The sequence below is a fragment of the Trichechus manatus genome, unplaced genomic scaffold (assembly GCF_000243295.1).
Source record: "Trichechus manatus latirostris isolate Lorelei unplaced genomic scaffold, TriManLat1.0 scaffold00093, whole genome shotgun sequence".
NCBI classification, from domain to species: domain Eukaryota; kingdom Metazoa; phylum Chordata; class Mammalia; order Sirenia; family Trichechidae; genus Trichechus; species Trichechus manatus.
This window is the reverse complement of record NW_004444029.1, coordinates 8,973,661-8,990,489: the sequence shown is the minus strand read 5'-3', so window position 1 is coordinate 8,990,489 and position 16,829 is coordinate 8,973,661. Positions and strand designations below refer to the sequence as shown.

General features: G+C 44.2%; 1 protein-coding gene across 7 annotated transcripts in view; it reads right to left on the bottom strand.

Annotated features, from left to right (window-relative positions):
- Positions 1 to 16,829, bottom strand: part of ZC3HAV1 (zinc finger CCCH-type containing, antiviral 1) — a 57,422-nt gene that overhangs the window by 24,911 nt on the left and 15,682 nt on the right. For all 7 annotated transcript variants that reach the window (XR_002824992.1, XM_023736901.1, XM_023736906.1 and 4 more), the window contains exons 2-6: positions 11,481 to 11,616; positions 7,687 to 7,945; positions 4,254 to 5,348; positions 3,722 to 3,817; positions 752 to 875 (exon numbers count right to left, since the gene is read on the bottom strand). Coding sequence is in view for 6 of the 7 variants with exons in the window: in XM_023736901.1 (XP_023592669.1) it covers positions 752 to 875; positions 3,722 to 3,817; positions 4,254 to 5,348; positions 7,687 to 7,945; positions 11,481 to 11,616 (1,710 nt within the window). In the remaining variant the exon portion in view is untranslated. The remainder of the gene's footprint in view (positions 1 to 751; positions 876 to 3,721; positions 3,818 to 4,253; positions 5,349 to 7,686; positions 7,946 to 11,480; positions 11,617 to 16,829) is intronic.

Genomic DNA, 16,829 nt, shown 5'->3' with positions numbered 1-16,829 from the left:
GTAAGGCATTCTCTTGGATACCTCTAGGATAGAGAAAATAACCAAAACAAAGGAAAGTGGAAAATGCTCAAGTATACCACTCAGAAGCAGTCCTGGTGGTGCAGTGGTTAAAGCGCTCTGCTGCAAACTGAAAGGTAGGCAGTTTGAACTCACCAGCTGCTCCGTGGGAGAAAGAGGTGGTAGTCTTTCTTCCATGAAGATCTACAGCCTTGGAAACCCTATGGGCAGTTCTACTCTGTCCTATAGGGTTTTTCTATGAGTCGGAATCAACTCAGTGGCAATGGGTTTGGTTTTCTGGTTTTTTTAGGTTGGTTGTTTGTTTTAATACCACACAGAATTCTGCACTAGAATGTGTTAAATTTATAGAATTAAGCCAAAGGCCATTTTGTCCTAAATCACTTACGAGTTCTAGGATGAGCCGACAGGAATACAAACCACCCTCGGCATTGTATGTTTTTCCACAGGACACACGGACTAATATTAACTAAACACATAACCACATCACTGTTTATTTCAGCTGAGTTAGCAAATATTCCCCAAACCCCTAGTATCAGCCTGGCTCTGCGTTATTTCAAATCCACCCTGCTTACATTTCCTCTTCGTTAACTTGGCAGAGCATTGGCCGTTTTTATCTCAGATATGAACGGGATTCTCAAGGACAATTGTGCTTTCTTTGCCCACGAGTCTAGCACGAGGCAATCCCTGGGTGATGTCGTGGCCCTGGTGAGCCGGAGCACAGCCACCCACTTACACACAGTTGTTCGGGTCACAGTAGGCCTCCTCGATCCTCTCCATGGGCTGAAGGTCCATCCAGGTGTTCGCAACCAGAATCTGCCACCGGTAGGGCAGGTGGAAATGGACTTTGCCGCACTTCTCTACAAAGACAGAGAAGAAGTCTGAGGGCCTGCTGAGCAGGGGTTCTGACCACATCAACCAAGTTCACTGCGGACCTTCCATCCCCACCAGGCCTGCTGGTCCCGCCCTGCTGGCAAGCACATTCCCTTTCTGCCTTTGCTCATGCAGGCCCTGCTCACATGTCCCCATCCAGTATCTGTAGTCCTGGGTGTTGCAAATGGTTAAGATGCTCAGCTGCTAACTGAAAGGTTGGAGGTTTGAATCCACCCAGAGGTGCCTCGGAAGAAAAGCCTGGTGATCTACTTCTGAAATATCAGCCACCATCAACCCTACAGAGCACAGTTCTACTCTGACACACGTGGGGGTTGGCATGGGTCAGGGTCGACTCAATGGCAACTGGCAACTAGTATCCAGCAATCAGGTTCCTTTATCACCTATCTCTCTGATTTTTTTTTTTTTTAATTCTTAAAGACAGATAATTTAAACCCAACTTGAGCATGCTATCCCGGTCAAACCTAGAAGACACCATCTCAGCAGAGATGCTAGCAATGGAACGACTAAGTCTAGGGAAGCCCAATGCAGCCTGAAAGGGAGTCAAACATTCCTTTTATAATAGAGCCTCTTACAAGGCAGTCCCTACACCAGGCATGTCACCCTCAGCACTACCCCTGGAAGCAGGCAGATGAGGGAACTAAAGCCCAGAGAAGCTAGGTTGGAACCTAAGTCTGTCTGACTCTAAGCCACAGCCTTTCTATGAGACCACCTGCCTATTACTCAGTTTCTGTTGCATTTTTTCTAGGGGGGGTCTGAGGAGGGAGTATGTTGTCTTTAAAAGTTATCAGAAGCGTATGGTATTAAAGACATTTGTTTCAAAGCTGCATAAAAACAACCTGCGCTAGAGCTGAAGATAAGAATTATATATAAAGATGTTCATCACAGCATTGTTTATAATAGCAGAAAGAAAAAAAGAAAGAAACTGGAAACAATATTTAACAATGGGGAAATGGTTAAATAAATAATGGCACATCCATATGATGCTTTATAAACCATTAAAATGTTTACAAAGAATGTTAAATGACACAGAGAAATATTCAGAATATAATCAAAAAACAAGATACAGTTGTGTCCCAATTTTGCAATTAAAAAAATAGAAAAAATGGAAAGAAAAATGCCAGAATGCTAGCAGACTGACAGAGTGGTGGGTATATGGGTGATTTTTTTTTTTAAATTATCTTTCTGGTAGCAGATAAAATGTCTACGTTTTCAACAATAAAAACGAATCACAATAATTTATAAATATGTTGTTTAAAAAGGTTAAACAACATATTTAACCTTAAAATGACTTAGGAAATACAGAGTCCTCCTGTTGAGACTCGGGGCCAACACATCACAGACCACGGAAGGAATGGTCTAGAGACCATGCAGATAACGCCAGACACAATGTCACGGCCCGGGACGGAGGGCAACAGCAGAAAGAGGTATGTGGGTGAGAGGACAGCACTGTACCCTACACACGGTCTCATGGAACACGTTTCCATAGGAAGCTGCCTGGAGGGGACAGTGAGCAGGCGAGACACAGGACAGGGTGAGGAGCAACTGCTAAGAGCCCACTGGCCCAGAAGAAAGACTACATCTAAATCACGCCAAGAAACGAACGTTAAAAACCTGTCTGTTGGGAGAAATAAAGAGAGTCAGGGATAGGAGGAGGAAATGGAAATGTGCGGCTAATTGCCCCCATGAGCGACTGCCACCTTTGTCACGAGACCAGAAGAACTGAACGGTGCCCAGCTACCACTACTGAACGTTTTGATCAAATATTCTATAGAAAAATCCTGATCAAAAGGGGGGTAGAAAATGAGGAATAGGATTTCAAATTCTCGTGGATTCCAGACTTTCTGGAGCCATGGAGGCTGGATAAATCTCCAAAATTATTGCCCTGAGATAATCTTTAAACCTTAAACCAAAAATATCCCCTGAAATCTTGTGTAAACCAAACAATAGTTTAGCTTAATTAGTAAAGACTATCTGCCTTGAGCATTGTGCTCTTTTAAGATCTATCTACATCGGATCAAACTGACAACATCAACTTGAAAGGTTAGATAGGAAGCTTAGGGGGCCGTCAGTTTTAATGGGGGAGAAACAATTTGGAAAAGGTGGGTGAGAATGGTTGCACAACTTGCAGAATGTAATCAACGCCACTGAATTGTACAGGTAGAAATTGTTGAATTGGTGTATGTTTTGCTATGAATATCCTCAATGACAAAAAAATAAATAAATTATTTTTTAAAAATCTATCTTTTAGTATACTTGGGGTTTGTGTGTGCGTGTTGTGTGTGCATGTGTGTGTGATTTTGTTGGTTCGTTTGTTTGCTCTTAGTACATGAAAAGATGGATCCCTGATTGAGTAAAATGCTTCACCTGTGAAGGTTTACGAACGACTCCGGGGGATATTTTTGGTTTAAGGTTTAAAGATTATCTCAGGGAAATAGTTTTGCAGGTTTATCTAGCCTCCCTGGCTCCAGAAAGTCTGGAGTCCATGAGAATTTGAAATTCTATTCTTCATTTTCTCCCCTCTTTTGATCAGGATTTTTCTATTATTTCTAATTGCAAAAAAAGACATAATATTATGCAGTGATGAAGAACACAGGCTGGTTGGACAATTTAAGGTCAAAACCCAACTTGGCTACTTTTGTATGCCTCCAGTTTCCACAACAACAGCATCTACCTACAGGGTTGACGTGAGGCTTAAAGAAAGTGCACGCGAGGCTCGAAGCATTGCACTTGGCATATACTAAAAGCTCAGTAAATGTTGGTCATATTATTATCAATTAAGTTTCTGTTCATAGAAAGTCCTTAGGGTACTCACTAAGTTGACAGCCGTTACCCAGATAGTCAAGACAAATTTCTTCTGAGCCATCGTCTATCTTGGAAGACGCGGTACTGGTAACGTCGGATAAGGTATCTACAAAACGAAAAAGGATGTCCCTACGTTGAGATCAGTGTTTAAACCAAAAAACCAAGACACCTGGCAGTGCAATGGGATAGAATATCCGAAGCTGGGACCATGCTCAAGAAAATTCCTGTGATTTATATGTTGCTCACGAGTGTCTAGATAGCCTCTCCATGAAAGGAAACATGTGAGGGTTATATTTACTTCTTAAACCATGGTCGAACTATTCCTCTTTTCAATAAATGCAGCAGCTTATTCCACTGCTTCTCCTGGGTAGTCCTTCCCTGCCTTCACGTGTCCATCTCCTCAACAGTACCACCCCTTAATCCAAACCATCTAACTCTAAGCCCTAATAACTGCTGGTGCGCGTTCAGGGAGCAACCTCCAGCCACCGTCCCCTGCTGCTGGCACAAGACACAGCAGCCCCCCTTTTCCTACAGTGACTTACAGAGAGCTGACTCTTGGGTCCTCCGTGTTGTAAATCCAGTGGCAGGGGTCACAGAGATGTGGGCAGAGCTGTGACTACCGATCCCATAGGCTGCAGCTCTGTGGCTTGGGGAAGGTGATACCGTTGATGGACTGCTGACTTCTGCAGGGGCCATGGTCTCCCCCGGCGTGGGAAAGCACTGGCTTCGCAGACTCTGACTTCCGGAGGGAAATACATCTTTATCCTCTTTGGCTGCCACCCTTAAGCTGAAACCAATGGCACCAGTTTTCTCTCCATCTGTAGTTTCATCCATCACTTTCACAGAGTCATTCAGCGCATTGTGGACATATCTGGCAGCCTGATAAGTCTTCGGAAAGGTAAGATCGTTCACAAATCCCACACCTGGATCAGCATCTGCAATCTCACCAGTGACTTGTCGATTCCCATGAAAGGTTCCGGTGTCCTGCTTCCTCTGTAATGATTCCTCCCTCTGTCTACTGGCTGTGGTCTTGTAACCTGAAGATCTTGTGGAAGATGGATCCGTGGCTGTTCCATCAACTGTACTGTTAAAAAGAGAGAAGTGCTGGATCTCACGGTATCGGCTTTCACCCTTGATGTCCACGCAGTCTGAGGAAAGCACGCTTGTGCTTTTTCGTGGGAAGGCGGTAGGTGGACCTTGAGAAAACAAACTTTCTCGCCCGGTGCCTTGGCCATTCACCCAGGATGTGGGCTCCTTCCGGTTGGAGGCTGGCGTTGAATCGGAAACAGGACGAATGTTGCCCTGATTCCTATAGAGACCCTCTTGACTGTTGTTCTCTGAAAACCTGTGATTTGCTCCCATTTGACCTGTTCCTGCAAAACTGGTGGCCTTCGGTGAGACTGGGGAAGGTGGAGAGCTATCCTGACTCCCGAGATGCGTCAATCTGTGATTGAGATCCTCCACAATCACGTCGTCGTCCAGGGGTGGCCTGCTGCTGGTCACATCGGGACTGGATGTGCAGGACCTTTGGCAAGAGGCGTTGGCGGGCGGAAAAAATTCCTGATGGCCCTGAAAAACCCTGTCTCGACTTTTGCTTCTGCCTCTGTATCCCACATCTCGACGATGTGAGGGAAGGGCTAGGAAAAGCCAAAGCAAACAGGAAGATGACAATTAGAGTTCATGTGACTGAGTGTGTGCCACCACAATACTTAAGACAAAGAAATGAAACCACATTCTGAAGGCCTGACTCTGTTTGAACTAGACATTTGTCAGATTTCTTCATCTAACCCCTCAACGCCCAAGCTTAAATGACCAGTATGAAAATTCAAAATAGACAAAGGGGCATCCCAGAGGGAGTTGGCCTCTCTCTATGAACTTGATGAGTCACACCCTTCCCTGAGGTGGAGAGGAGTGAATGAGCGTGTGCACATGTGGGGTGTGCATGTGTGAGATGTGTGTGTGTGAGGTATATGTGTGAGTGTGGTGTTTGTGCGTGTGAGGTGCGTGTGTGTTTGAGGTATATGTGTGAGTGACATGCGTGTGAGGTATACGTGTGAATGTGGTGTGTGTGCATGTGTGAGGTGTGTGTGTAAGGTATACGTGTGAGTGGTATGTGTACATGTGTGAGGTGTGTGTGGTGTGCGAGGTGTGCGTGTGAGGTGTGTGTAAGGTATATGTGTGAGTGTAGTATGTGTGCATGTGTGAGGTGAGCGTGAGGCATATGTGTGAGTGTGGTATTTGTGCGTGTGAGGTGTATGTCTGTGAGGTATGTGTGAGACGTATTTGCATGTGTGAGGTATGTATGAGGTACGTGTGTGAGTGTGGTGTATGTGCATGCGTGAGGTATACACGTGAGTGTCACAAGTGTGCATCTGTTAGGTGTGTGTCTGTGAGGTATGTGTGTGAGGTGTGTGAGAGGTGTTTGCACGTGTGAGATGTGTGTGAGGTGTAAGTGCGAGTGTGCTGCATGTGCATGTGTGAGGTGTGCATGTGTGAGTTATACATGAATGTGGTGTGTGTGTGTGAGATATGCACGTGATGTGTGTTGTAAGGCATGCATGCGTATGTGGTGCGCAGTATGTGTGAAATGTGCCTGTCTGTGGGCGGCGTGTGTGTGGTATCCAGGCATGGTGTATGCGTACAATGTGCCCGTCTGTGGCGGCATGTGTGTGGTATGCATGTACGGTGTATGTGTGCAATGTGCCCGTCTGTGGGGGCACGTGTGTGTGGTATGCATGTACGGTGTATGTGTGCAATGTGCCCGTCTGTGGGGGCATGTGTGTGTGGTATGCGTGTACGGTGTATGTGTGCAATGTGCCTGTCTGTGGGGGCACGTGTCTGTGGTATGCATGTATGGTGTATGTGTAGAATGTGCTGTGAAGTCTGCATGAGTTATGTGTGTGGGGTATGTGGTGTGTCTGTGTGTAAAGTATGCAGGTATGAAGTGTGCACATATTTCTGTGTGGTATGTGAGGTGTGTGTGTATGTGTGGTATGTGTATGTTATTTACATGTGTGAGATGTGTGTGTGGTATGTGTGTATGGTGTGTGTGATTCTGAGATGTGTATGGTGTGGTATATGTGGTGTGTGTGGTATGTATGGGATGTGTATGTGAGGTGTGCATGTATGTGGTGTGCATGTATGTGTGGTATGCACATGGGTGAGGACTGTGTGTGTGTAATGTGCATGTACATGGTGTGTGTGCCCTGAGGAGTGTGTAGTGTGTATGTGGTGTATTTCTGTGGTATGTACACATGTGAGGTATATGTGTGGGGTGACTGTCTGCCTGTGTGCACAGCTCCTGTGGAAAAAGGGAGGAAAAGAGGTCCCTTCTCTTCCAAACCTGGGGGCAGCAGTAATACAGTCAAAGCACACGCCCTGCTCCTGTCACCGGAACAGTTAAGTAGATGAGCTAGAAAAGCTAATACGTAAAGACTTCTCTCTCACACACAGTGTTATGGGTTGAATTGTGTCCCCCCAAAAATAGGTGTTATAAATCCTAACCTCTATGCCTGTGGGCATAATCCCATTTGGGAAAGAGTTTTCTTTGGTATGTTAAAGAGGCTGTATTAATGTAGGGTGTGTTTTAAGCCAATCTCTTCTGAGATACAAAGGAGCAGGTTAAGCACAAAAAGAGTGGAAGGTAGATGCAATGTCACATGGAGATCGCCCAGAAGCAGAAGCTCAAAAGAGACAAGGACCTTCGTCCAGAGCCCACAGACAGAACGCCTTCCCCTGGAGCCAGCGCCCTGAATTCTGACGTCTAGCCTCCTAAACTGTGAGAGAATAAATTTGTTTGTTAAAGCCGTCTTCTTGTGGACTTCTGTTATAGTAACTAAGACACCTATAGAGCTTTCTTTCTCTTTGCAGTTTCTGTTCACTTGAAAGCTCCAATGATTAAAAGCGGCGGCCCTCACCTGTACCCCCTCTCCCGCCCTCCCCAGCCGCCCTCCCGCAGTGCCCTCCAGCCCCCACCTCTCCTGCCGGGCGGGTTCCTCCGGCCCCGGGCGTGCTTGCTGTTGCAGATGTCCTGGATGTTGCGTACCACGCTGTGGTCGAGCCCGTGCTCCCGCATGGCGGCCAGCACCTTCCGGTCCAGCAGGTTGTGGGAGCGCAGGCAGTTGGAGTAACTGCAGTTCCCGCGCGTGAAGTGCTCGCAGATGTGGAGTTTCTCGCAGGGCGGCTGCTGGCTGCAGATCTGCTGCCTGCCCTCGCCCTTGTAGCTCTTACATATCTGCGGAAGGAGGAAAGGAGGTGAACTGCTGTTGCTGGGTGCCATCAAGTCCGTTCTGACTCATGGCGACCGCACAGGACAGAGCAGAACTGCCCCGTGGGGTTTCCTTAGCTGTAATCTTTACGGGAGCAGACCGCCAGGTCTGGGGTGCCACTGGGTGAGTTCGAAGCACCAACCTTCAGGTTAGAGACAAGCACAAATCGTTTGTGCCACCCGAGGTCCTTCTTCCATCTCTAAACCTTACTTAATTGGTATTTTCCAAACCCACCTTCCCTGAGACTTCATCACAATAAAGTCAAGAAACCCTGCATATATTACAGATGAAAGAAAGGACACGTGGCCCAATCACGAACTTGCCCCCACTTCTAAGGGACCCACCTTGGCTTAAATGACAATGTTCCAGAGCCTATTCCTTTTTTCCAACTATCGCTCTGAAAGCTTCTTATAAACGGAAACAGCTGTTTCTCAAATTGAAGTCCACGGCCTCTCCTCTTGAGCGCCAGGCTTCCTTGCTGCAGCCATTGGTTTCCTTCCCATTCAAATCTGTTATAATTTCTATAACTCAACTCCAGAATCTATCTGTCATTTAATACCCCCTAAACCAAGTTGTTGCAGATCAAATATAACACGTGAAAATTTTGTGCAAACCATAAAGTGTCATGCAAGTGTTTAAATCATTAAACTAGGAAGCCCATATAAAGGAGTGAGGGATGTGAATTTCAGGCATCTTAAAGGTTATGCAAACATTGATACATTATTTCAATAGACTCTGAGCAAATCAGAGCAACATGGTTCACTGCGAGCTGGGCAAGTGGCAAAGACAAGGATTCAGACTCCAGCAGCAATGACTTCGCCACTCACACAGCTTCTACAACCCGATTCAAATAGACATACTTGCTACAGAGTCTATGATCTAGATTCCAGACTCTACTGGCGGTTGCCTCACAAGGAGTGGTCCCTGAACCAGCAGCATCAACACCACCGGGGCACTTCTCAGCAGTGCAAACCCTGAGGTGCCACCCTACACCTGCAGAGTCAGAACCTGCTGAGGTGGTCTTGTGTGCACTCTTGTGATGCTATGGAATCACCCTGCTGTTATGCATGCATCTATAATGCTTTTTACACTGCTACAGCATTTTCATAATCCTTCTACACACCGATGTGTAAGTCACTAGTATGTATACTTCTGTGACACTTTTTACACTGTAAAGATCATGTTTTCATAATGCTTCTAAAATCCTATGTATAAATCACTTATAACATGAAGTTAGAAATAGAGAAGTTCTGAACTTAGAAAAAGAAACACATATATTTCTGTAACGCTCTCTAACCAATAACGGTAAGCCATTAGAAAGTTGTTCTAACCTTGAGAACAGATAAAATGTGTCATAAATAACTTTCTGAAATCCAGCCATGCACCTGCACTCTGTGAGAACGGAATGTATATTAATCAAATCTCTGTAAGTTAGCAAAACATAAATATGTCACGAAGCCATTCCCATAATTTTTCATTAATTAGCTTGGCTTTGAAGCATATGTCATAAAAAAGAACATAAATATGTCATGCCCTAACTCGCAATAATTCCAATTTCTATAAATTAGCAAAGCATAAATATGTCTTACAACAATGCCCTCAACTGGCCATAAAACACACCAATTATAGTTGAACATGACAGCACACGTGGTATATAAACCTTGATTTCTGCTCATTTTCCGAGAAGACAGAAGCAAAAGCTCTCTCTGCCTTTCCGTCTGAAGACTGACAGCCCGCTGAGATACAGCTCACCACAACCGACCTCGGACTCTACCTACGAGCGACCTTCTCTGTGTTCAAGGGGCGGTCAATTCTCCTCCTGAGACACTCATTAAAGCTAAAAGCCTGAAGTCTAAAGATTTGGACTCTAACATTTAAACTAACATTGTAACTGCCAATTCTGATTCTCCGGTGCTAGATAAATATCTTGAGGTCTTACCTGCGTGCCTTGCCATAACTACCTTGCAATAAACTAAATGAGTTTATGCATGACAAACCTGAGCATTTCTTTAGTTACTCTTAAGTTAAAACCCTCCAAGACAGGTGGGCCCAGCAATCTGTCCTCTACCAAGTTCAAAATGATTCTGATGCTGGCTTCAAGTTGGAAAACCACGCTCTTAGAGGCTCTCACCCAAAAGAACATTTAGCAACTTCACAAAGCATGCTTAGGTTAACGTTTCTACTGACAAGCTGATGTTTAAGCAAGAGTGCTACCACCCTCATTAGGCCAGGACAAAGGAAAGCATTTCCTCTGGTTATAAGCACATTTCAACTGGACAAGTTTATATACCAGGTATGGTCCTTGGGCAGTGCAAACGGTTGTGCTTGACTTCTAGTCTAAAGGTCGGTGGTTCAAACCCACCCAGCAGCACCTCGGAAGAAACCTCTGAGGATCTGCTTTGTAAAGATTACAGCCAAGAAAACCCTACGGAGCAGTTCTACCCTGTAACACTGAGGGTCGCCATGAGTCAGAATTGACTCAACGGCAACTGGTTCGGTTTCATTTTTTTGTATACCAGGAAATCAGGTTTACCCAATGCTCTTGGTTCTCACCAGTCAAGGCAAAGTGAAAAAAGGTGAACATGTCTAAGTTTTTGAAGGGCAGGAAGTGTGTCTGGTCCACTGCCACCTGCGTTATGTAACACCCTGCTTAGCAGCGCTCTGAAGTATCAGCTGAAGGAATGTAAAAACAAACAACAGAGGAAGTGAGACCCGAAGGGGTTGAACGCCTTGTCCAAGATCACACAGGTTGCTAATGGCAGAGTCAAGACTGTTGAGAGACTCGAAAAGTAAGGGAACGTTCCCTGTGGCTCTCAAAGGTCCTTGTCCCCACCCCAGCCCCAGCTGCTTCACCCTTCTCTTGCACACCTGAGGTCACCATGAGTTAGAACTGACTCTAGGAAACTGATTTGGTTTGTTTTGTTTTGTTACAACAGCTTGTTGTTGTTATTGTTCGGTGCGGTTGAGTCAATTTTCGACTCATAGCAACCCCATGTGACAGGGTAGAACTGCCCCATAGGGCTTCCTAGGCTGTAATCTTTATGAGAGCAGATCTCCAGGTCTTTTCTCCTGAAGAGCGGCTGGGTGGATTCAAACCACCAACCTTTCGGTTAGCAGCCGAGCACTTAACTGTTGCGCCACCAGGCCTCCAGTACGTACAGTCATCTTCCAAACCTCTTCTCAAAGTCCACCTCTCCCACGAGGCCACCCTGATGTAGAGCACCAATCAGCCCTTCCACTATTACATCTTCAGATCCTACTTGCTCACACAGGGTTCCCTAGCAGCCTAGCGGACGAGGCATTTCAGACTCAACTTCTTACAAAACGTCAAATGGGAGGGAAATTGCGGGAATCTCTTCGGTCACTCAGCAGCAGCGTCAACTGCCATCTGCAGAGCCCTGGGGCTAACCTTCATGTCTCCTGATCCTGCTCCAGCATTTCTACCACACAACACTGCGAGTAAGGTTCTCCCTGCTTTCTAACAGAGGAGCCGTAACTTACCTCAGGCATAAAAAACGGGTCGCTTTGGACAAGGAGCACAGCTAATTCCTCTTGGTTAAGTCCAGAGAGCTCATGGTTTTTCAGGACTCTGAAGTTGTCTTCTGAGAGGACCTCATGAGAATATTTACATAAATTCCTGGAAGAAAACACAGCAGTTGTCGGTGTCCCCACTTCACAGAAGTAAAGAAAAAGAAATCTCCCGTTTAACTTTCTGTCATGGAAGATCAAAACCTATGCCCTTTGATAACTAATACAAGTAAGTCCTGCCGAAAGCATGCACAGTAAAAAGTAAAATTTATGACACCGATAGATGGGGTGGAGGTGAATATTTTCCACACAATTTGCACACATATATAAACCTGTTTACAGTCAAGACAGGTGTGCGTGAGGGTTGTATCCTTTCACTATACTTATTCAATCTGTATGCTGGGCAAATAATCCAAGAAGATGGACTGTGTGAAAAAGAGCACGGCATCAGGATTGGAGGAAGACTCATTAACAACCTGCGTTACGCAGATGACACAACTTTGCTTGCTGAAAGTGAAGAGGACTTGAAGCACTTACTGATGAAGATCAAAGACCACAGGCTTCAGTATGGATTACACCTCAACATAAAGAAAACAAAAATCCTCCCAACTGGACCAATAAGCAAGTGTGACATGTCTAAGTTTTTGGAGGGCAGGGAGTGTGTCTGGTCCACTGCCACCTCCATTATGTAACACCCTTCTTAGCAGGCACTCTGAAGTATCAGCTGAAGGAATGTAAAAACAATCAATGATTGCTCAATAAGAAACAAAGAATAATTACAATAACGTATCTACTGATTGACAATAAAAATCAACAGGAAAAGAGAATTTCATTTATCAAGCATTTTAATTATATGAATTTTGTCATTGCTACATGTCTTCGGAGGAGCCCAGGTGGAGCAATGGTTAAGCGCTTGGCTGCTAATGGAAAGACTGGTGGTTCAAACCCACCCAGCGGCTCCACAGGAGAAAGACCTGGCCATGTGCTCCTATAAAGATTACAGTCTATTGAGTAGTGCCTGGGGTCTTGAAAGCTTGAAGTGGCCATTCAAGGCACAACAATCAGTTTCTATTCACTTGAAGCAACAGAGGAAGGAGCGTCAGGAATATAGGACAAAATGGAATTTGTGGCTAACTTGCCTCCATTAACAACTGCCTCCTTTAGCAAGAGACCCGAAGAATTGGATGGTGCCCAGATACCATTACTGAGCACTTTGATCAAAGATTCGATGGAAGAATACTAATCAAAAGAGGGGAATGGCAGAACAAAATTTCAAATTCGTATGGAATCCAGATTTCTGGAGCCATGGAGACTAGATGAACCCCTGAAACTATTGCCCTGAGATAATCTTTAAAACGTAAACCGAAAATATCCCATGAAGGCTCCTTAAAACCAAACAATAGTTTAGTTTAGCTAGTAAAGAATGTCAGCCTTGAACACTGTGCTCTTTTAAGATTTATCTGTATGGGATTCGCAGTCCTGGTGGCGTAGTGGTTAGGAGCTACAGCTGCAAACCAAAGCTGAAACCCTATAGGGCAGTTCTACTCCATCCTATAGGGTCACTATGAGTCAGAATCAACATGACAGCAACAAGGTTTTGGTTTTTATATGGGATCAAATTGACAATAGTGACTTGAAAGATTAGATAGAAGACTTAGAGGGCAGTGAGTTTCTGTTAATGAGGGAGGAACAACTTGGAAAAGGAGGGTGAGAATGGTTGCAACAACTTGAAGACTGTAATCAATGTCACTGAATTGTACACGTAGAAGTTTTTGAATTGGTGTATGTTCTGCTGTGAATATTCTCAACAACAACGAAAATAAAAAAAACATTATATAAAAAAAGGTTACAGCCTAGAAAACCCTGTGGGGCAGTTCTACTCTGTCACATGGGGTTGCAATGAGTCAAAATTGACTCCACAGCACCTAACAAGAGCAACAATATAACTCTTCTATACCGATATATGTATATACAATGTATATACCCATGTATGTTTTCTATATCAATGTATGCCTTATTTTGTGCGACTACAGAGGAATGGAACAAACTCTTAATTGTATATTTAAAACAAATCTACAGGAAAAAAACCATGAAAACCCCCTTCAGTTTAAAAGACATTCGTGATTTAGATCAGCACAGTCCAATGGAACTTTCTGTGGTAATGGAAACGTTCTATATTCTGTAGTTTCTGATACTTGAGCCACTAGGCACAAGTGGCTACTGAGCACTTGAAGTATAGCCGGTGAGACTTAGGAACTGAGTTTATTTTATTTAACTTTAATTTAAATAGCCACTCATGACTAGTGGCTACCCTATTGGACAGCGAAGATTTCCACCTTTGCTCTTCAGAGTGTAGTGGAAGAACCAGTAGCATCACCATCACCTCTAGCTTGTCAAAAATTCAGAATCTTAGGTCCCACCCTAGTCCCACTGAATCAAAATCTACCTTTCAACAACATCTTCAAGTGAATCGTGTTGTTGTTGCTGTTAGTTGCTGTGGAGTTAATTCTGACTCACGGCCACCCCATGTGTGCAGAGTAGAACTACTGCATAGGGTTTTCAACGCTGTGACCTTTTGGAAGCAGATAGCCAGGCCTGTCTTCTGAGACACCTCTGGGTGAGTACTAACCACCAACTGTTTGGCTTGTAGTCAAGAGCTTAACTCTTAACACGCTTCTGTTGATTTGCACTTTATTACCAGGATGCTGGAATACTCCCAATTATTGGCTTGATGCTTCTGCTTCCTTTTATTTATACCATTTGTTCATATCCTTTGTTGAATCGAGAGTATGTACTGACCTCTTTATATATTTTTGAATATTCATCTTTACCAGCCTTGTTTAGTTCAAATAGTTCTGCCTTTTTTTTTTTTTTTCCTTTTTATCAAGGATTTATTGAGGTGGTTGTTGCTGAATTTTTAATACTATTAGGTCTTTCTAACTCACCATTCATAATTTAGCCTACTGTTTAAATACTTGCAAAATTCATTCAACCCCACAGCTGGATAACTATAATATACCATTTTGTTTCATTTATAAAGGAGATATTTTCAATTTTGATTCTTTAAAACACCTGAAGATTATTATGACACACAGGGTCGGAGAGGGACATAAGTGTTTCATATCAAGTTTTCTCTATGACATCTATAAAATATAATTTCTTATTATTTTGTTATCCTAGACTATTGTATGTGAACTTTTAACAAGTTTAGAGCTACTGGAATCCCAATAAGAGACCTGGCTGCACAGTGGTTAAAGCACTCGGCTGCTAACCAAAAGGTTGGCAGTTCGAACCCACTAGCTGCTCCTCAGGAGAAAGATGTGGCAGTCTGCTTCCATAGAGATTTCCAGCCTTGGAAACCCTGTGGGCAGTTCTACTGTCCTATAAGATTGCTACCAGTGGGAATCGACTAGGCTGACAATGGCTTTACTTTGGGTTTTGGAATCCCTACTGTGTTTATCAATCTACTGTTTTGCATTCAACTCCGTATAATTTAAATGATCTTGTGTCAGATTGTAAATATTAACAGAGTTAATATACCATATCAGTGGGCTTGATCCTTTTCCAAAGACTCTGTAGTGGGCTTAACTCTTGTTGTTAGTTGCTGTCCAGTCAGCTCTAACTCATGGCGACCCCATGTGTGCAGAGTAGAACTGTACTCCATATGGTTCTCAAGGCTGTGAACTTTATCCAAGGCGCCTCTCGTGGGTTCAAACACCAACCTTTCGACCATTTGTGCCACCCCAGGGCATTACTTAATTATTAGTTCCTCTATATAAGTTTTGGAGCCCTGGTGGTGCAGTAGTTAAGAGCTCAGCTGCTAACCAAAGGCGAGCAGTTTGAATCCACCAGCTGCTCCTTGGAAACCCTATGGGGCAGTTCCACTCTGCCCTATAGGGTTGCTATGAGTTGGAATCTACTCGATGGCAATGGGTTTAAATTTATAGATATAGATATATGTTTTATTAGCCTTTTGTCAATTGCCATAAAATATCATGTTGAGAATTTGTGTTAACTCTGTGAATTAGATTGGCTGTGAAGCATGTCATCCTAAGTAAAATCTTTGGATTCTACAACAGGAAAAGCTCTCCATTTATTCAAGTCTTGTCCTATCTTTCCTACTAAGATTTAAATTTTTTCCTTTAATAGCTCTCTTTCATTTCCCAAAGATTAAACAGTATCTGTTGCCACTATTATTTTTTAGGTGTTCTGTCACTGGTAAACAGAAAGGCAAAATGACTTTGCAAAATTATTCTATTTAAATTGATAGTTTTTTGGTTGTTTGTTTTTTTAATGTAAACATCTAGGTAAAAGTTATTCTCTAAGAGTTAATCTTAAAAAGTCGTTTATTCAAATGCTGCTTCAACGGCTGCCAGTGTAGAAAACATTTCTGAAACTCTCTGAAGTTGCCTTCGGATCTAGCTGCGGAGCCTCCTAGGAAACAAATCAGAATGACCCGCTCTGTCAATCCCGGCCAAGTCCTTGAGACCAAGCCCGCCCTCCCCCACACCAAGCTTGGGCCCTCCCCCACACCAAGCTTGGGCGAGAAGTCAAGGGCAGCTGGTCAGGAGCCCGCAACAGCCCCTAGCCCAGCCTCTTCCCCAGGCTGGCCTCTCCCTGCTTTCTCCACCCACCAGTGCCCTTGGCTTCCCTTGCCTGTCTGGCTCCCCCTTGATAAGGCTGCCCCCAGCTCTCCCACTGCCTCTGTGTTCCTCCTCATGGCTTCAGATAACCCCTGCCACCAGCCCCACCACCCAGAACCATCTCACCAGCTGGGTGCGCTAAAGACTCCACCCCTACAGGAGGCGGCAAAGTTGATGTTAGATACATACACCATAATATTTTTTTTTTTAATTTGAGAACAAAAACCAAAAACAACCCAATCTGGAAAAAGCAAACAAAATCAGATGTGAAACTTTTCCAAGCTATAAAGAAAAAACAAATAGTGCTGTTCTGGATTATGTAAACCACTGTTCGCCACCACCGAATGGGAAATTGAGACCTTACAAAGGATGTCGCTGTTATTGGGTGCTGTCAAGTTGATTCCAACTCATAGCGACCCCATGTGACAGAGTAGAACTGCCCCATAGGGTTTCCTTTCTTTATGGAAGCAGATCACCAGGTCTTTATCCTGAAGAGTCACTGGGTGAGTTTGAACTGCCAACCTTTTGGTTAGCAGCCCAGTGCTTAACGGTTGCACCACCAGGGTTCCTTAATGGTTATAGCCAAAAAAAAAAAAAAAAAAAAAACCATTGTGGTCAAGTCGATTTCAACTCCTAGCGACCCTATAGGACAGAGGAGAACTGCCTCATAGGGTTTCCA